The sequence below is a fragment of the Phoca vitulina genome, unplaced genomic scaffold (genome assembly GCF_004348235.1).
Source record: "Phoca vitulina isolate PV1807 unplaced genomic scaffold, GSC_HSeal_1.0 scaffold57, whole genome shotgun sequence".
NCBI lineage: Eukaryota > Metazoa > Chordata > Mammalia > Carnivora > Phocidae > Phoca > Phoca vitulina.
In genome coordinates this window covers 4,963,022-4,984,553 of record NW_022589760.1, presented here as the reverse complement: position 1 = coordinate 4,984,553, position 21,532 = coordinate 4,963,022, and the positions used below count along the sequence as shown (strand labels likewise).

The following is a 21,532-nucleotide window of genomic DNA, read 5'->3' as shown; positions in this document are numbered from 1 at the left end:
AAGCCCCGAAACTGACCATTTCCCACTGTCCAAGACAGAAAGGCCACAAACTCTCCAGTGACACTTCGGTATGCTTTCTAAATAATCATCTTTCAGCAATTTGTTTCAATTCCATTGGGAGACAGCAATGAGATTGCTGGGTGGACAAACCATTCTAGTTGATTGAGAAAGTAGCCAGCCATGCTGAGTCAGACTGGCTCTTTCTCCTGGAGCACATTATTGAACTCCTCTTTAGAACTTATTGAGGGATTTAGATCAAGGCTTAAAGGTAAATCCTTCTCTCTCCCATTTTGAAACATCAGTGTAAATTACACTATTGAGTTATGATAATGCGTATCAGAAGTACATACCTTCAGCTCCTTTTTTGAGGCAAGTGGCAATAGGCAGCCTCTTAAGCATTGCTAACTATGTTTTGTGCCATATGATCCTCCCCTACTTTCAGATTGGTCCAGAAATTGATTTTTGACTCAAGGACAACAATCCGTAGGCTGGTCTGTTTCATAAGAGATGGCCTGTCATAAATACTCCTCCCAGAAGTCTATTCTGTACTGGTTGAATCAATTTGATTCTTTTTCTTGGGGAATTTGGACTCAAAGACACAAAGAAAGAGAATTAGTTTACAAATGGCAGAAGAGAAAATGAGAACAAATAAGAGTGGATGCACATGGGGAAGTGTGAGTGGGCATCAAGGTAATAAAGTAATATTAACAGATGACTAGGGCTATTGTTGTAGCTGGAGGATTAGTCATGATTGTATCTTGAATGGTGTTCCAGTTCTTCATGGGGCCTGACCATGTAGCTGCTGAGGGCTGTTTTTCTATTCCTCTTTATTTCTGTGTACATCCTTACACCAAACCCCCACCTTTGTTTCTTGTAAGCCATCTAACATGTTCATCAAGAGGATTATAACAGTAGCCAGTTAAATAACAGAAATTCTCTCTTTCCTTTTCCTCCCTCCTTGCTCCACCCCACTCGTGGATCTAATTGCTCCATGAGAGTGGAGTATGGTGGGGAGTGAGTGGGAGAAAAGATCATACTACCCATTGTCCCCTTCAGGTACCTAGGCCCAAAAGACTAACCAGCAATGGGGGAAGGAAACACCTTGAAGCAAATATAAGATTAATATTTAAACTACAATCAGACCATTATGGAATCTTGCCAAAATGTCATTAAGAGACATGAAAGGGATATTTGACATTGCATGCCTAGAAGCAGTGGTGGAAAAAACAAAAAACAATTTTATGTGTATACCTTTACTGAATTGAGACTGCACATAAACCAGTTGGTTATACATGCCTTTTTACAAACTGCTTTTGATTTTTTAAAAAAGCAAAAGTGTAATATATCACCATGTTAAAAAAAATATGATATACTCCTCAATTTGAAAGGGGTAGTTGTAATAACAAATTAGTTTGCAACAATGTGCACTCTCTGAGCATTTAAAAATATGTGGTCAGAGCAAAACACCCAGGTACACAAGGTGAAACTCCTTGTACTTTAAAAACAGATGAGCAACCATCAAGTTCCTCTGCAAAAAGTGGAGTGAGGTTGTTATTGCAACCTTTCTATCTGGAGAGTTGACTCTATAGAATCTAGTAAGCACAGGAAGAACACCAGATTCGAAAGTTGGGGTAGCAATTGATTGTCCACTTGTTTCCTATACTCCCAGCATCAGTAATTAAGAGTACCTGCTCCCTCATTTATAACATTTTTTATTAGTTTCAGAGGTAGAATTTAGTGTCTCACCAGTTGCATATAACAGCCCATACAACATTTTTTTTTTTTTAAGATTTTCTTTATTTATTTGAGAGAGAGAGTGAGAGAGAGAGCACAAGATGGGGGAGCGGGAGAGGGAGAAGCAGACTCCCTGCTGAGCAGGGAGCCTGATGTGGGACTCGATCCCGGGACTCCAGGATCATGACCTGAGCCGAAGGCAGTCGCTTAACCAACTGAGCCACCCAGGCGCCCAGCCCATACAACATTTTTATACTCAGTGGTGGGCTGCCATTATTGCCATGGTGTATGACATCCGTTAAAACTGCCTGACTGCACTCTCATGAGGGCCAATCTTGAAAAGTCACTTTCATCCCACACTTACCTTGTTTCTGTGCTAGGCACTAAGGACGATACAAGTATACATTTGGCCTCGTGATGGTGCTCTGGAAGCTAAAACTATTTCTCTCCATCTCCTCTCCACCTTAGTCATGTGTTTGTATTTCTTATGAAGATGGTTAGGCTTATTGTATAGGACTGTATTCTGATGACAGTCCAGTTGAAATCCATAGATAAGGAGCGACGTCGTCTCTAAGGAGGCTAAATTGCTCCATGTCAGTCACAGGTTAATTGTCATACAGGAAATCAGCACTTGGAAAGCAAGTCTCCCACTGACCTTTGGAAAAAAACTCTTCTCTTTTTGTAACTTTTCTTTTGAAACTATACTTTAAGTACTCTTAAATGCAAATCCACATAGAAGTGTATATATAATTGTTGTTTCATTATCCTGTCTCATTCTTGGCTTTGGCCCTCTAAATGAAGGTATCTCAATTTCAAGAAGGCTGACATTGACTGCTTATGTTCCTTCCTACCTTCCATCCATGATGAGCTTTTTTTTTTTTTACTCATATGGAGGTTGCCAAGGTCCTTCAGTATCTCAGAGGCTAATTGTGAGCTCCACAGGTGCCTATACCAGCATAATGTTGATATTGACTATGCGTAGTCTAGAGCAAGGGTCAAGAAACTTTTTTGTAAAGGACCAGATAGTAAGTATTTTGGGCCTCACAGGCCAAAATGTCTCTGTCATAACTACTCAACTCTGCTGTTGTAGCCTGAAAGTAGCCATAGACAATACATAATGAATGATCATGGTTATCATCCAATAAAAGTTATAGACTAAAATTTGAATTTTGTGAAATTTTCATGTAGCACAAACAGTATTCTTTTTTTTTTTTTTTTTTTTTGGTTTTTAAAAAACCATTTTAAAATGTGAAAACCACTGTTAGCATGTGGGCTGTTCAAAAACAGGTGGTAGACTGGACCTGACCTCTAGGGCTATAGTTTGCTGATACCTTCTCCAGAAACATACTCTCCAGGTTCTTTTTCTTTTTTTTTTTTTTCATACTCTCCGGGTTCTAATGCTCGTTCTCTCACCTCTCAACTATGTGACCTTGAATGAATTACTTCTCCTAAATATGCCTCAATTTCTTCACCTGGAAAATAGGTTGGTGTGGGGATTAACTTAAATCCCTTAAAACAGGCCTGACATATGGGAGCTTCTAAATAAATCACAGATATTATTAATAGTCCTACTTCCAAAAACATCTTTCTTTTGTCTTTTCAGAAAGTAGATTAGATTTCCTTTGGTGGGTGGTTTTGAATTGACTTAATTGATTCTTCTTCCAAGTTTGTTTTTGCATAATTTTCCCTTCACAAGTATTCCATGCCCTTAGTAAATGATTGATTTTGATAAGATACACACAGTATTTCAATTTGAAATATTAATTATTTAAAATATTGAATGTGAGCTATTTTACCAGAGGCATCAACAATGGTTTTCTGGTAAGCGCTAACATTCAGGTTTGTTGGGTGTTTATTTTTACGATGTGTGATTTTCTTCTCCCAATCTTCTAGCATGTAGGTAACTAGAAAAAAATGAATATGCATAAACATTATTTTTTAACAGCCATTTACTATCAAGCCATCTTACCATAGGCAAACTGCCAAAAATCTGCCCCTGGCCAAAAAAGTTCCTTTGCTATAACTCTACCATTAGAAATCCATTCATTTGTGTCAAGAAGCTCTCTTTAAGGTGCAAATACATCAGGGAAAGTTAAGTTACCCCGACAAACTTAGGTAGTACCTACCATGTGGATACTTGGAGAGAAATCACCTCATCCCTCACCATTCATCACTCTGGAGCAGAATATCCATTTATCTTGTGATCCCTAATACAGTATTTATTTCATGACAAAATGTACCTAAAACATTAACCTTAAAATTGTTAAAGAAGAGTAGTATTCACTATGAAGTTTATCCAGGATCTGTTGATTTACCTCACTATAGGAAACTGTTAATTACCTGTTCTGGCAAGGAGATGAGATAACAGAATGAATGAACTCTCTAACCAACATTTTCCCTGTAGTTTTAACTTTAGTTGCTCTGAGATTAATTTTGCTTTTTGGTAGGTACCACTGTGCTAGTCCTCAACCTGGTAGCATAATGTTTTTCTGTTTTGTTTTACAAATTTTCAAGTGCCATGTAATGTAATTACTACACTGCCCCTAGCTCATCCTGTGGTTTCTGGTAATTTCTTTTAAGCTCCTGTGTCCTTTTTTCTCTTGTAAAAGTTTGCTTCTTTTCAACAGGAACATCTGCCTTCATTATTTTCTTTAAAACTTTATACATTTTTATGTATGCCCTCTTTTAATCTCTTTGGAATGGTATCTTGATTTTCTTAAATACTTTCCATTGCCATAAATAACTGCATAGACAATAGTCTTAGTTACCATCTGTTGATTTTCCAAGTCACCATTTTCTCCATTCTTCACTCACTTCCAATTAAACTATAAACTAACAAAAACTTCCCAACTACAAACTAACAAAAACCTCCCAGCAGGTATAGGCTTTTGAGATGTTTGTAGACTGCAATACAAGTTGCCCAGGCTTTGTCACATCTGTTGATATAGTGCTTTGCCAAATGGTTTGATTTATTTTATTTCTGATTCATTTATGGTATTAGTATTACTCTCATTTGTGGTATTAGTGTTACTCTTACAGATAGATATTATGGTCCTGCAGCACATTGTGTTATTTTCACCATATTGTATTTGCCTTTTACTTAGTCTATTACCTATCACTTTGTTGAATTATAAGAGCTGTTTTTTTAGATCCCAGAGAAGAAATGTTGTTTCCCTCTTTTTTGATAGGTTCTAATTTTGTGCCATCTACAAATCCATGCCTCTTGCAGCATGATCTCAATCTGGACCATAATAGGTAGTGTGAAAAAACTGAAGCTAACACTGATTTTTCTTGTATTCTACTTATCACTGCCTTCTTACACTGCCAACTTCCATTTACTACTGGTCATGACCTTGCTCACAAAACCAATTTTACTTTTCTATTTAGTCTTTCACCAGTAATGCCAAAATTTTGCCCAGGATTATATGCAGAATAATATTTGTCACTGCATATTAAATTGTATCCTTATAGAACTGATTTCTCTCCCACTCTGGTCCATTTGTATACTACTATGAGGCTGACCTTAAATGTTAACCTGTCTCATGTCACTATTGTGCTGGCTTTTTAGTGTCCCTTGAAGCATGTTCAGATTTCTTGTTTTGATATCCAAAGCCCTTTAGAACTTTGATCTAATCTATCCAACTACAACTCCTGTACCCTTCAACTATGTTCTCTCCCCATGGTTTATCATGCAGACCATACATATTTGATTTCAGGTAGCTATACTTATTCAAAACAACCTTGACATATTTTACCCTCTTAAAATTATATGATATGAACAGGTAAAGCTAATGTATGATGGCAAAAATCAGAGCAAATATTGCTTCTGAGTGGTGGAGGCAAGAAGGAACTTACTGGAGGTGATGGAAAGTTTCAATGTCTTGCTTGTGATAGTACTTACATGGGTGTAGGTACTTGTCAAAAATTCATCAAATTGTATGCATAAGATCTATACATTACGGTATTTGTAAATTTATATACACACACACAGAGCAAGCAAGTGAGCACATATGTGTGTGCTAGGAGTTAATAAATCTAGATTTTAGTGTCCTCCAACCAGTCGTTATGCAACCTTTTTAATGTAATGTTTCCAGAGGCTTAGCTTAAGTCCTAATTCTTCCATGAGTCTTCCCCAATTCTTCTAACCCACAGAGACCATCGTTTTACTTTTTAAAATTATATAATCTATTATCTCACATGGTAGGGTCCTACCCTCAGTAGGAAGCCTTTTGCTTCTTTTGGGTCACATTAAACTGATTGCTTTTTGATAACTTCTTCAACTTTTGAGCAGCTCAGCTTTTCTAGAAAACCTTAATTATACAATTGAGAATTCAAGGAGGCTATAATAGTGATTTTTTTTAAAGATTTTATTTATTTATTTGAGAGAGAGAGAGAGCACGAGCAGGGGGGAGAGGGAGAAGCCTCTGAGCAGGGAACCCAATGTGGGGCTCGATCCCATGACCCTGGGATCATGACCTGAGCCGAAGGCAGACACTTAACTAGCTGAGCCACCCATGCACCCCTATAATAGTGAATTAAAGCCATTATTCCCAGGTTGTTAGGATCTTAGTTAATAATTTTTATATTATTGGCTTTAGTTTAGTCATTTTTTTTTTTTTTTTTTTTTTTTAGTTTAGTCATTTTTGAGAAGTAATGACCTGGAGTTGGGTCTTAGTTAATGGGAATGGCCAAGGCACTAAGTGTTAGGTTCTTAGAGGAATAGGGATATTGTAATTAAAAATGTTTGATAAAAAGAAGGAGATCTCAGAGTATTTTCAAAAACTGTGAAGGGTCAGAAATTTTACCCTACTTATATGCTAACAAGTAAGCCTGCTATAGTTTCAGGGATGCTTACATAAGAAACAAGACTCCTAGGTCAGAGACAAAGAACTCTTGTTATTCACAGTACAGCCAGCAGTGTGAGCTTCATGTTCATACATGAAGCTTTCCCTTACCTTCCAACTCCCCCAGGGCAGTGCCAAGGTGAGTTCAGGTGTATGCTATGCACACAGTGGGTTTGTTTTACTGCTGAGGACCCCAGTTTTAAGGAACCCAAATCTATTATAATGAAATGAAATGATCCCCCTGTAGGGAAATATAATCTATCCTCAAAACAAACAGACCTACCCTCTGCTCTGAAGGGACACACTGTGTCTTTCAAGGCTGTTCACTATAAAAACAGTCTTGAAAAGATAGTCCAGAACAAAGGTCATCAATTCTTGTGCTCACAAAGTGCACGGAAATGTGAGAAACCCACAGAGAATTGCCTCTAAATAAGTTTGTGCAACCATTGGGGAATAGTCTTGCACAAAGGTGTACCAGAGATAGTTAATTTACCTAGTGAAAATTTTAATCTGTTGTCATCTCCAAACTCTTCTGGGGAGATTAAGTCAACACAACACAGGTAATTGTTGATGATGAAAATTGAGATCAGCAGACATTCTGTATCCACTGAATGGCCAACACCGTTGGAAACATGAAATAGAAGGTACAACGCATGCCTTTCATTTTACCCAAATATATGTACTTCACACACAGCCCCACTGGACTGCATGTAACCAGCCTACCTCCTTAATACTGTCTCTGATCTAATTTCAGGATGAAATGTTAGAAAGTTGCCTCTGAATTGTTACTTCCCAGACATGCCCATATATTACCGTAGGGCCTAAAAACAGTACCAATTTTTTTCCTTGATATTTTTCCACTGAGTAAAATATGTATTGTAAGAAAACACAGTTTCCTATGCAATTCAATAAAACTATTTTCCTTTTCAATGAGAAAAAGACACATTTTTCCCCGAGTTTGACCTCATAGACCAAAAAATAGAAAATAAAAACAGATACTCATTACAAATCACATCTAAGTAAGAATTAATGGTTCTATGAACTTGCAAATTCTAAGTGAATTGTCAGTCTCACACAATTCAATCACATACCAAATTCCACTGAAATTCCTTTAAAATGAAGGATGACATCTTTCAAATGATCATGTTGGCTTCCATTTTGTTTTAGGAAGAGTAACTGAAATATAAAACAGTTCTAAGGTATATTTATAAAACCTTCATACCTTCAGGTTAGGTATTTCATGAAAATCTCTCAACTCTTTTGAAAAGTTATGAAGCAAATGATAAAATAATGGTGGACTGAAACCTGTATTTCTTTCCTTTAACACATCAGTGATATTTACAAAGACCTGGCCTTTTTTTTTTAATAGAACCATCTAACACATGCCTTCTCAGCAGGAACAGTATCACCCCCAAGGGGATGAATATTGGTTCTTGGGGAGGTGGGCAGAGAAAAATCTTAGATATTACAATTGTCTGTGGCCTTCCAAAGGGCCATACTATATGAACAGATATGCAGTACATCTATGTATTAAATTTTAATGGTGGGGGATTAGGAAAAAAGTGTCTAAAAAGGCTCCTCAGGGGGAGGGGGAAACTAATGAAAAAAAAGTGGTTTAGAAAAAGTGACCTAGCGTACTATTTTGACGAGTGTTGTGTTCAGATGGCAACCATTAATTAAGTAAAGGGATTTATTTTTAATTCCTCTCTGTATCATATTTGTTTCATTTTTAGTATATACACAATATAATTACATTAAAGAATTTTAATGAAGTGGCATCCATGTCATTGTTATAATTTTTAATGTTTTAAAATTTAATAATTGCACATTATTTATGTAAAATCATAAATACATGCTGTTTTATAGTCTGTTTTTTTTTACTTTTATACATGTATTTATTTTTCTACATAGTCTTTATAATGACTATTTTTATAAGGATGAATGAAATTCAGTTATACTGTGGTTCTCTTCTGGTTGTATTTTTATATCTCTAAAAATTCCTGGGGCGCCTGGGTGGCTCAGTTGGTTAAGCGACTGCCTTCGGCTCAGGTCATGATCCTGGAGTCCCGGGATCGAGTCCCGCATCGGGCTTCCTGCTCAGCAGGGAGTCTGCTTCTCCCTCTGACCCTCCTCCCTCTCATATGCTCTCTCTCTCTCATTCTCGCTCTCTCAAATAAATAAATAAAAATTCCTTTCATGTCTTCTATGCAATTCTGCTTCTCCTGACGGCCTATTAAAAATTGGGGTCCTCAGAAAGAGCTGATGAAAAAAATAGTATTAAAAAAAAAAAAAGAGTAGTGGGAAGGACCCACATTCCAGCCGATGGATCATCTTTTCTCAGACTGGTTTACTTATCTATAAAATAACAATAATAAAGTACCCACTTTATGTGGTATTGAAAGAAAAAAAAAAAAAAAAAATTGGGGTCCTCAGGAGTTGCATCCTATAGTGTCTTCTCTTCTCATATAGTATATCAGGGTGATCTCACCCATCTTCCAACAGTACTCAAATCTTTAGCTTCAGCCCAGACTTCACTCCTGGAGTCCAGACTCATATTTCTAACTGCTCACTGGATAGCTCTACTTAAATATTCCTTTTTTTTTTTAAAGATTTTATTTATTTATTTGACAGAGAGAGAGATAGCGAGAGCAGGAACACAAGCAGGTGGAGTGGGAGAGGGAGAAACAGGGTTCCCGCCGAGCAGGGAACCCGATATGGGGCTCAATCCCAGGACCCTGAGATCATGACCTGAGCCGAAGGCAGACACTTAACGACTAAGCCACCCAGGCGCCCCTCTACTTAAATATTCCTAAAAAAATAATCATATTTTCTCATACCTGTTTATCCTTGATCATCTAGACTCCTTTCCTCACCCTTGACCTCACCCCCTCAGCCAGGTCTTATTAACTACATTAAGACCTTCAAAGTATCCACCCTCTCCATTCACTCTTCTATCCTTTTAGTTCGCTCCTTTATGTCTTAGACAGTTACACTACATTCCTAACCATTTCCCCGCCTTCTGTTACGCCATACTCTGAGTCATTCTCCACAGTGCTGTCCAATAAGTCTTTCTAAAATGAAAATCTAATCAAGTCGCTTCCTGTTGCTTATAGCTGTGTTTCCCAATACAGTAGGCACTAGCCACATATAGGTAATGAGCACTTGAAATGTAGCTAATCTGATGTAATTAGCTAAATGTAGCTAATAAAAACATGCTAGATTTCTGAGACTTAATCTGATAAAAAGACTAAAAAATAAATATTTTTGTATATTGAGTTAAACATTTACTTAATATATGAAAATTGATTTCATCTGTTTTTAAATTTTTTTAAATGTGGCTACTAGGAAGTTTAAAATTACTTACGCAGCTCACATTTTTGGCCTGCATTTTATATCTATTGGAGAGTGTTGACTTATAGGATAATGTTCAAACCCATATCATAGAATTATGATCTTTTATCATCTGGTCACCATATGGCCTAGTCCATTTTGTCTTCTGTTAGCTGCATGCAAAGAGGACTGGTCTTGGTGTCACATTGACCTGGGTTCCTACCTGGGCCCCTCCACATGCTAACTGTGTGATCTGGAACGAGATCCTTAAACTCTAAGTTTCAGTATCCCCAGCTGAAAACAGAGATGATACCTATTTCAGTGTGTAGCTGGGTTAAAAGATACAACATATGTAAAGTGCTTACTGCCTAAAATTTCATTCTCCCAGGTACAGTCTAACCATACCAAACTACTTTCAGTTCCTCTTTTCTTTCTATTGTAGAGAGCAGGTGATGGTTCAGATGTGTCTGCAGCTTTAATATTCCTAAATGTGCATAATCCCCTTTCCCTGGTTAGTCGCTGGGGTTCTACTTTCCTTTTATTTGTCCTGTTTTTACCAGATTTTGGACCTGAGAACCTCTCTGCTTCCCTTTGTTTTTTATTTAATATCATGTCCTAGAGAATTCATTTTAAAAGAACAAATGATTGATCTCAAGTCAAATAAAGGGCATAATCAAAAAAGGTTTTAGCTTGTTCTTGCCCTGTAAGAGAATATTTTTGTGTGTGTGATATGATACCCCATAGTCATTCTTTAAACAAAGTAGGATTTAAATTTAACTTTAGAATAGCACCCAGGTCAGTTTTTTCTCCCTCGCTCCTGCCTTCTTCTTCTCTTAACCCTTCTGCTTACAAATGTCTTCTACCCCAGACCCACGCATTTAGCTACCACTCAAATTAGCCACTTAGTTAGGGTCCTTTTATCGTCAGCTAGGCCAGATGGGAAGATGGGTCTCAGCTCTCTGTGGATTATCCACAGTGTAGTAGAGTTTCTGGCAATAAATACCTTGAAACAAATGCTCTAACAAATCTTTAAAGTGTTTTTGATAGCCAGAATTGTCAAAGATAAGGGTAGGGTAAAATGTTTTAAATGCATTTGCATTAGGAATTTCCGTGCACATCTTTTGAATACTCTGCTCATGGAATCTTAACAGTTCTTTCCCATAGGAAAAACTTAGAAACACAACAGCATTCTAAAAGGGATGATGAAAAAAAAATAAAAAAATAAAAGGGATGATGAGACTCTGGCTAATGTCTCTCAAATGTAAAATGTGGCTTTTCAAATGATGTGGTCACCTTTTCCTTCTACAATGTCAGCATTCTGAAATGGGTAAAGGATATGGATTAGGTAGGAATTGAATGCAAATGTGTTTTTGCAAATAGTGTCTTTTGAGATAATCGCAGATGATGGTTGAATGCTGAAGGTATTAATACAATCAGTATTTAACCTTGTGTAACTCTGCTTCATCACATCACGCCCTGCACATTGATTGCATTAAGCCAGGTCATTGGTTTCTTGCTTAGGAATATCTTATAAGAATCTTTAACAGGAAGGCAGCAGTAGCTGATCAGCTACTGTTTATTTGCATACTGAGCATGTCATCAATAATACAAAAGACAAGGTCCTTAAGTTGAAAGAACAGTGGGATTGGCATGAATTTTGCTTAATGGTGCATAATAAGCAAAGTAGTCTGTGGTGCCAGAAACTGACAGGAACCATTATGTTTAAACAGATACACGTCTTTAATTTAGGGATATTATGTAAATCTGACAGGAGTTTTCCCCCTTTATTTTCCTGTAGTTTAACTTAAATTGCTCCAGAATTAATTCTGATTTCTCCCTCCCTCCAGAGGGTGATGAGACTGGTGTGATGGATAATCTTCTAGAAGCCCTACAATCAGGTGCAGCATTCCGAGACCGCAGAAAGCGGATTCCAAGGAATCCAGGTAAAACTCATTCCAGTTTGCATGGTATTATAAAATGTGAATGTTCATAGCCAAATACCACCCCCAAAAAACCTTCCCCATGAATTTTTTTTAACAGTGGATCTCAGTTCATGTGTTAAAAAGTCTCAACATGCTTCTGTGTCTATGTGATCACAAGTTTCACCTTGGCAAAGGTATCTTCAAATAACTGTAGACTTTGCAAAAAAATTTCAGAAATAAGGACTCCTGCTGTGTTTAATATTAAATATTTTAATTGTTGTTTTATGTGCATGTGGTTTGGGTGGAACATGGTTTATAAAACCGTAAATGTAATTAAATCATTAAAAGTAATTGGCCCTAGGGATGTCACATTAGCTATTTACAGGTAAGGAAACTGAAATAATGCTTCTTTCTAGAGGTCATTTTGGCTTTGTAGTATAATCCATATTCCATTCTCCATGTTAATAAAGAGAAGAGGGGCACAGTGGTATTAGAAAATTGTCTGTCTTCTCTGTTCATACGCTATGGCTGAGGTAAATAATAGTTCCTCTCAGAATAAGCCAGGTAGCTGAGCTATCCACCTCCTTTAAGGAAATTTCTATATTTTTAGTTTATATCTTCTTCGAAGAAGAGGAAGAAATTAGGTATATTGATTTTAAAAGTCCTCTTCATGGGCTATGGAGCTATATGGGGTAGTAATTGAAAAAGGAGCATTAGTAGTAAACATGTAAGTTCTCCTTAATTTAGATTAATAAGATTTGCCTTGAATAGCCTACAATTCAAAAAATATTCTGTATTTGGACTGGAAACTAACATATATCATCAGAATACAAAGTGGTAGCTCTTAAAACCATTGTACTCCAACAAAGCAGTGAAAGAAATGGAGCCCAGTACAGTTGTCCAGGAAAGCTTTTGGCAATGGTGAAATTCATGGCAGAAGACAATATAAGTTATATTCATCTTTTTTACATTTGGGTGAATTTTGATGGATATGAAGACATTGAAGATGGCCTACAAAAAGAGTAAAAGACTGGAGGAAAGAAAAGTAAAATCTCTATTTGTATATTCATATTAATTTTTTTTTAAAGGTTTTATTTATTTATTTGACAGAGAGACACAGCCAGAGAGGGACACAAGCAGGGGGAATGGGAGAGGGAGAAGCAGGCCTCCCACGGAGCAGGGAGCCTGATGCGGGGCTTGATCCCAGGACTCTGGGATCATGACCTGAGCCGAAGGCAGACGCCTAATGACTGAGCCACCCCGGCGCCCCCATATTAATTTTTTAAGGTAGTGCTGCAGAGCAGAATATTAGGAGCACTAGTAATCTGTAACTATGAAGCAGCCATTTCATCTACTCTCAGTCTTTATCTGTAAAATAAGAATGTTTTACCATGCTATCAGAGACCCCTTCCACCTCCTAAGGAAAATAGAAATCTTCACTGTTCTTTCTTGAACTATCAGAGTATTAACAGTGAAAAGCAAACTGAAATAATTTTTCTATCAATTCAGTTCTCTGTTAAGCAGCTGATAAATATAAGCATGTTATTCCATACCATAAAAGAACTGCCATCATCTTTCTAGGCTATTTATTTTTAAAATACATTTGCTAAGGCCCATGTTTGATTAGACTCACATCTCATACTGACTCTAGAAAGATTGTACTAAGAAAGAGAGAGATCATCTAATAGGGTTTCTCTGAGTTTGGTACACAAGGGAATATAGTGTCATCAACTGTGAAACACCAAGAATAGATTCACAAACTGCATAATTTCACAGTACTGATTCCAAGTAATCTAAACCGGGACCTCCTTTGGTTTGTAGCTGGAGTACCTCCATGAACACACAGGGTCAAAGATATCAGCCCAAGTAGTTCTGGCGGTCATTCCAAGTGACAGCAGCCAATGCAAATGTCCAGCGGTAAAAAGAAACTAGAAGCAGACGGTGGCAATGATTGCTAAAGCATCTTGAGCATCAGAGTTCACGCGAGGGAGAGGGAGAGGCAGGCATAGAGTTGACAAGTCTGCCAAAAACTCTCCGATTTGCTTGCCTCTTTCTAGAAGCAACAGAACTGGGGATTTTCCCAGATTTCTTCCTTGTTTCTGACTTTCCTAACTAGATCATCTTTTTCTGCTGGCCTCCTTTTGTTTTCACTTTCCTAGGTACCTTATTTGGTTCTTTTTCAATGCCCTATTGACTTTATATTGTTATACTTTCCCTGTTCAACACCAGCATTCTTGCTTCTTTCAATAACCTCCACTTCAACATGATGAGATAGAAGCAGAAAAATCAAATTATAAAGAAGGCTATTTTTATCAAGTAAAGTAAAATAAGAGGGAATAGTCAAAAAATCTGAAATTGGAGTGAGCCACAAACAGCAAAGACATACTGCTCTGCTTGCCATCTCCATTATTATCACTTACAGATGGAAATTATGGTATGTAAAATACAGAGCTCTACAATTGTGCTTTTAATTGCAGTGTTTTCGATTCACTATTTAAACAAAATGAGGTGATGATTTATATTCTTCATTAGAAAATCAAAATGTTAGTAAATAGTATGATTAGTTGCCTAAATTATAAAACTTTCACACTGAGTCTATGTCCCCTCCTCAGGATCTACCAAATTAGGCAACTCTGAGCTCCCAAATATTGCCTATAGCCCAAATACTGAGAGTGTTGTTTCAGCTAAGGGTCCCAAAAGACATTTCAAGGGAGACTATTATATAAGGAGTGCTATTGAAAAAAATATTGATAACTAGTATAGTACAGGCTTCAACCAGTCAGAATGTACACAGGCAATAAGTAGCCACTATGTGGTACTAATACATATGGGCTGAATATCAACCCAGATTACAAGCTTTGCTAATACCAAACTCAGAGATTAGGAAATGAGCCCCTAAACATTCATTAATTTATTGTACATCTGTTCTCTGAAAGGTACCTTGCTACACATGAAGGAAAATGCAGAAATAATTATGATTTTTCTTAGTTACAAGACCCTTGTGTCTTGTGGGAAAGAGAAATGGTACAGAAAGACTACAGAATAAAGCAAAAAATAATAGGTATTATACAAGAGCTATTAATAATATACTTTGTGAGCTCAGAGGAAGGAAATATCATGTTTTATTGGATATATCAGAAAAAGAGTCATGGAAGAAAAGGTTTTGAAGGGTGAGTATGGATTTCAGCAGTTAGAATTGGAGGTAGGGATAGTAGGCAAATGAAATGTCATTAAGAAAAATACAGAAGTAAGAAAGTGCAAAGCATTTTGGGAGCATGGCAGATAGTCCACCTAGTAAGAAAATAGGCTATAAGAAGTGTAGAAGTATGGAGAGAACTCTGGAAAAGTAGGTTGATGAGCACTGGGTGTCATATGCAACTGATGAATCACTAAATTCTACCCCTGAAACTAATAATACACTATATGTTAACTAAATTGAATTTAAATAAAAAAAAATTTTTTTTAAGGATTTTATTTATTTGACAGAGAGAGAGGGAACACAAGCAAGGGGAGTAGGAGAGGGAGAAGCAGGCCTCCCGCGGAGCGGGGAGCCCGATGTGGGGCTTGATCCCAGGACCCTGGGATCATGACCCGAGCCGGAGGCAGACGCTTAATGACTGAGCCACCCAGGTGCCCCAATAAATTTTTTTTTAAAAAAGTAGGTTGATGCCACATCATAGAGTGCTTGAATAAGAGACTAAGGTGTTAGCATATAATTCTTTAGGCAATGGGGAACTATTGAAGGTTTTTAAGCAGTGGAGGAACATGATCAAAGCTATATATTAAGACATTTAATCTACAGGAGTGTGAATGATGAATTAGGATTCTTCTGTCATATTCTTAGTGAAAGGAGATAATTTAGGTGAAGAGGAAGAGGAGTAGCCAGGAGTCAAAGATAATCCCAGGGTTTTGAATTTGATTAGCTAGAAAGATAGTTGGGTTATGAGAGAAAACTATTAAGAGCAGGAAAAGGAGTAGTGATGGAAGATAAAGTAAGTTTTGGGAAAGTGAAACTGAAAGTGGCAGGAGAGCATTGAGGTCAAGATGTCCAGAAGTTTCTTAAAAGGATAGGTGTAGATTTCATCACAAGATGGTTGAGTTTGTAAGATTTCTGGGTATAGTATGGAAATGGAAGGGATTATTAGAGTGATTCTTCAGATAAAAGAGATCCAAAAACAGAACTTTGAAAATGCTTTCACTTAGGGGCTAAAAATAAAAATAGCAAAGAAGATAGACAAGGAGTAGTTGGACAGGTGGGAGGAGAATCAAAACATTGTTCTAGGAGCAAAGGAAGAGGAAAGTATTAAGAAGGCAGAAAAGTTGGGCATTTTCAACAATGACATCTGCTGTGGTAAAATCAAAAAGGATAAAGACCAATGGTTTGCCATATGGGAGTTTTCTATCAACTTTTTAAGAGCATCTTTTCAGTATTTGGATGGAACTGGGAGCCAGAATGCAGGAACTAAGCAGTGAGTAGATTGTGAGGTTGCAGGGATTGATAGTATTAATTCAACAATTGAACAATTTTATTGAATGCTTCCTGGATGTCATGTACTGGTTCAGGTACATGTACCACCAATCAGGACACTTGCCTCAAGGGGCTTACATACTTTTGGGAAAACAGGAATGTAAGCCATGTGATAAAATTGCAATGTGATTTTATATGTGTCGTAATGAGATAGGAAACATGTGCTTGTACAGCACGGGAGTTTGAGTAACTTTCCCCACCCCTTCACCTCTCACCTATTCATCCCTAGAATATGGACTATGCTTTCTAAGAGTTTGGTGGGTGAAAGGAACATCTCACTTTTCCTTAATAACCTAGTATGGATTTACCACCTATGAATTTTGCTGAATCCTTCTGGACCCTCTTTGTGACAACCTTTGTTAGCTCTCAAAGTAATAAGTTCCGTATGTTTACAATTCACTTTGGAAAGAATTACCCATAAGTATTCCTGACTTTGTCATTATAAGATCAAAGGTAAGCTTTGGAAGAAAAAGAAACACATGGAAAAAAAAAAAAAAAAACTTTGCAGAAGTGAAAACCACACTTAAAATATAAATACACGGGCGCCTGGGTGGCTCAGTTGGTTGGGCGACTGCCTTCGGCTCAGGTCATGATCCTGGAGTCCCGGGATTGAGTCCTGCATCGGGCTCCCTGCTGAACAGGGAGCCTGCTTCTCCCTCTGACCCTCCCCCCTCTCATGCTCTCTCTATCTCATTCTCTCTCTCAAATAAATAAATAAAATCTTTTAAAAAAAAAATAAAAAAAAATATAAATACACAATGCCACATCTGAAATCATTACCGAATAGCTATAGATACTTAGAACTTGCTTCTCCTCTCTCAACCAACTTGACTTCTTCATTCTTTGCCCACTACAAGTAAATATAAACAGTCTTCTTAGCAATAGATATCTAACTTAGCTATTTTGGCTATTACCAGATTTTGGCATATAGTTCCAGACATTAAAAAAAAAATTTACAAGAGAAGCCGTATGAAGAAATGAAACCAGGAAACAGAATAAAGGTAATTTGGTTGTAGAACTACACAGGGCAACCAAGAAAACTAAATTTGAAAAAAAAAAAAACTCAGGGGACACACAATTGTAGGTTTATGGATCAGCAAGATAACAATATAAATGAGAAGCTCTACAGTCCTAAATGTCCACAATAGCCAAACTATAGAAAGAGCCGAGATGTCCATGGACAGATGAATGGAAAAAGAAGATGTGGTATGTATGTATGTATATATGTATACACACACACAATGGAATATTACTCAGCCATCAGAAAGGATGAATGCTTACCATTTACATTGATGTGGATGGAACTGGAGGGGATTATGCTGAGCAAAGTAAGTCAGTCAGAGAAAGACAATTATCATATGGTTTCACTCATATGTGGAATATAAGAAACAGCACAGAGGATCATAGGGGAAGGGAGGGAAAACTAAACGGAAAGTCATCAGAGAGGGTGACAAACCATGAGAGACTCTTAACTATAGGAAACAAACCTAGGGTTGCTGGAGGGGAGGTGGGTGGGGGATGGGATAATTGGGTGACGGGCATTAAGGAGGGCACGTGACGTGATGAGCATTGGGTGTTACACACAAATGATGAGTAATTGAACTCTACATCTGAAACTAATGATGTACTATGTGCTGGCTAATTGAATTTAAATTAAAAAAATGAGAAGCTCTAATTTACCATGTGAGAACAGATAGGGGCAAGAAACAATGATAAAAAAAAAGAAGGAAAAAAAAAGCAAACTCTAAGTATTAGGGAAAATATCTTTACAACAAAACCCAAAAACCCACATTTTCCTAGGCTTCTCTACCTCACGTAAATAACAAAACCCAAATTTTCCTAGTTCTTCTTTCCACATACACATTCAGGACCTCAAATGCCTATAAGGGATCTTTGAAGCATTTCTGGAAGTTCTCAGGGGGCATTTCACAAACACAGTCACCCACCACTGTTCTTCCACCTCCACCTGTGATACCATACATTTCCATGTCTGCTCTTTGCTATAGCAGTGGGCACTCTCATGCCTTCATGATGCCAGAGTTTGACAGTGGTCAGTGGCAAAGTGGGGGGAAACACCTCCCTCTTCTTTAGTGTGGCACTTCACCAGTGTACCAAGCAACACTACTTATGCCTGAAAGTCTTACATTTTTAGAGAAACAGCTTTCAGTTTTAAGTTACAGTGCTCTTGATCTCTATAGGATTTGGTCCCATATAGCAAGGTCCAAAGACAAGCCCATGACAGATCCCATGTATAGCACTCAGTATCATCCTCATCTTTTGATGACCAAGTTCTGTTGGAGTTTTGTGTTTGTTTGTTTGTTTGTTACTATTACTAGGTCAAGCTGGTCATTCATCCAAGCTGCTTACATCCTTCTCCCTTAGGATGAGTTCTTTCCCATGAGGTTCCCTAGTCTTCTGTTTTGTAAGTGTTAGATTCTTGGACTAGCCAACTAAACCCCATTTTGTCTATAGAAGAGTTACTATATTATAATGTGCATTTGAAATCTAGTAAAATATGACATAATGCAAGCAAATAAACAGAAACGTGGCATTCACCCAAATGACATTTATTGATCAAATCCTAGGGGCCAGGCAACAGTGCTAGGGCCCTGGAGTGTAAAAATGGATAAAGCATGGGTGCTAGCTTCAAGTATTCACAGCTTCATGGGGAAGGCAGATATATACACAATATAAATGCTGTGATACACCTGTGTAGAAAATGCTGAAAGAGCAACTAGCTGCCTAGAGAATTTAAGAAATTTTTCATAATGAAAGTGGCATTTGAGTTGTGTTTTGAGTTGTGTTTTGATGAATAGTAGTTTACTTAGAGGAGAACAGGAGAAATAAGCATTTCAAATAAAGGAAATGGTAAATACATGCAATGGAAATAGGGAAGGGGAACAGTGGCAATAATGCAAAGTTTGTTGCAACAAAGAGCCAGCAGAGGTTTTTAAGTAGAAGATTACATAACTACACACAAACACACACACACACACACACAAAAGCAAGAGGGGTTGAGGCTGGAAATAACAGATTTGGGGGGCATCTGCACATATAGGGTTATAGAAACCTTGGGATCACCTAGGAAGAGTATGTCCAGTGAGAGGTAAATAGGCTGAGAATAGAGTATTTGGGAATTACATTATTTAAGAGGCAAATAGATGAATCAACAAAGGACACTGAGAGAAAAAATGGTTAGAAAGGGAAGAAGAGAAGCAACAAAAAGTGACACCTGGAAGACTGAAGGCAGGGAGAATTTCAGAATGGAGAAAGTCAGCAGGGTCATATTCTGCAGGAAGTTAAATAAAATGATGGCTGAAAAAAGACCAGTGGGTTTGTCAACTAGCAGGTGACAGTTGACCTTTTCCCAAGCAGTTTCAGTAGAACAGTGAAGGTCAAGAACAAGGTCCTAATGGATTAAAAAATGAATATCTTGTGTACCTTAAATGCTGGGGCTTGAAGGAAACAAAAGAGTGAAAAGATAAATCGTGTCTCTTCTAGAGATTCTGACAGGAAACTCTAGACACTTACAAGGGTCTTGAATGGAGTTGCCAATCATAAGTTAATATGTCTAGTTTCACTTACAAATATGTGGCCTTTTTCTCTCTTAATTCAATTGTATTTATTGAGCATATATACTATGTGATATAGTTAAAATACTTCAGCATGCCTAGTCCTTTACAAAGTTAACAAAGCACTTTCTCATTTATTCTGTGATAGGTGATTCATAGTCATCTAATGCAGAGAGAATAGTCTCATAAGTTAAAATGACAGACATTTGTGGCCTCATACAGAGAGAGAATAGATTGGGTGTTGAAGAAAGATATTCTTGAGTTAACTGGGTAGAAGCTTGGGGAGACATGAGGAGGGAGACAAAAAGGATGAGATCTTCAAAGAAAATCTTTGTCAGCTTTAGAGTTAACTGGTTTGCAAGTGGTGAAAGTCAGGAGTGGGTGGGCCATAGTTTATGTGTGATTTTCTTGAGATGAGGAAAGGAGGTGGTGAGGAAGTAGCAAATCAAATAATCCTTAGGCAAGCCACTGAGTGTTCTCAGTAGTGTTAGTTAGCGTGGTTACCTCTTGGCAATAACTACAGGGTAAATACTAGGAATCTTGGAGAACTGGTCAACCTTCAGGTCACAGCTAAAAATACAACAATGGGTAAGATAATCTGGGGAAAATAAATAGAGAAGTGAGCAAAAGAGAGAACCCTGGAGAAAACAAACATTTGTGGCACTGTTTCTCAGCCCTGGCTACACAATAGACTCACTTTGAGAGACTTCTAAGAAATAGCTATGTCCAGTTCCTCTCTGAACCAATGAAATCCAAATCTGTGGAGTCAGAGCCTGGGCGATAGTATGTTTTAAAAGTTCCTCAAAAAGTTGAAAATAGAGCTATCATACAACCCAGCAATTGCACTACTGGGTATTTACCCCAAAGATACAAATGTAGGGATCCGAAGGGGTACGTGCAGCCTGATGTTTATAGCAGCAATGTCCACAATAGCCAAACTATGGAAAGAGCCAAGATGTCCATCGACAGATGAATGGATAAAGAAGATGTGGTATATATATACAATGGAATATTATGCAGCCCTCAAAAGGAATGAAATCTTGCCATTTGCAATGACATGGATGGAACTGGAGGGTATTATGCTGAGCGAAATAAGTCAATCAGAGAAAGACATGTATCATATGACCTCACTGATACGAGGAATTCTTAATCTCAGGAAACAAACTGAGGGTTGCTGGAGTGGTGGGGGCTAGGAGGGATGGGGTGGCTGGGTGGTAGACATTGGGGAGGGTATGTGCTATGGTGAGCACTGTGAATTGTGTAAGACTGTTGAATCACAGACCTGTACCTCTGAAACAAATAATATATTATATGTTAAAAAAAAAAAAAAAAGATAGCAGAAAGGGAAAAATGAAGGGGGGTAATCGGAGGGGAAGGTGAACCATGAGAGACTATGGACTCTGAGAAACAAACTTAGGGTTCTAGAGGGGAGGGGTGGAGGGGGATGGGTTAGCCTGGTGATGGGTATTAAAGAGGGCACGTACTGCATGGAGCACTGGGTGTTATATGCAAACAATGAATCATGGAACACTACATCAAAAACTAGTGATGTAATGTATGGTCATTAACATAACATAATAAAAAACAAAAAAGTTATTCAGG

At 37.6% G+C, this 21,532-nt stretch overlaps 1 protein-coding gene across 3 annotated transcripts in view; it reads left to right on the top strand.

Moving 5' to 3' along the window:
* DIAPH2 (diaphanous related formin 2) overlaps positions 1-21,532 on the top strand; it is a 951,942-nt gene that overhangs the window by 768,262 nt on the left and 162,148 nt on the right. For all 3 annotated transcript variants that reach the window (XM_032390097.1, XM_032390096.1, XM_032390094.1), the window contains one exon: positions 11,756-11,851. In XM_032390097.1, the coding sequence (XP_032245988.1) occupies positions 11,756-11,851 (96 nt within the window). The remainder of the gene's footprint in view (positions 1-11,755; positions 11,852-21,532) is intronic.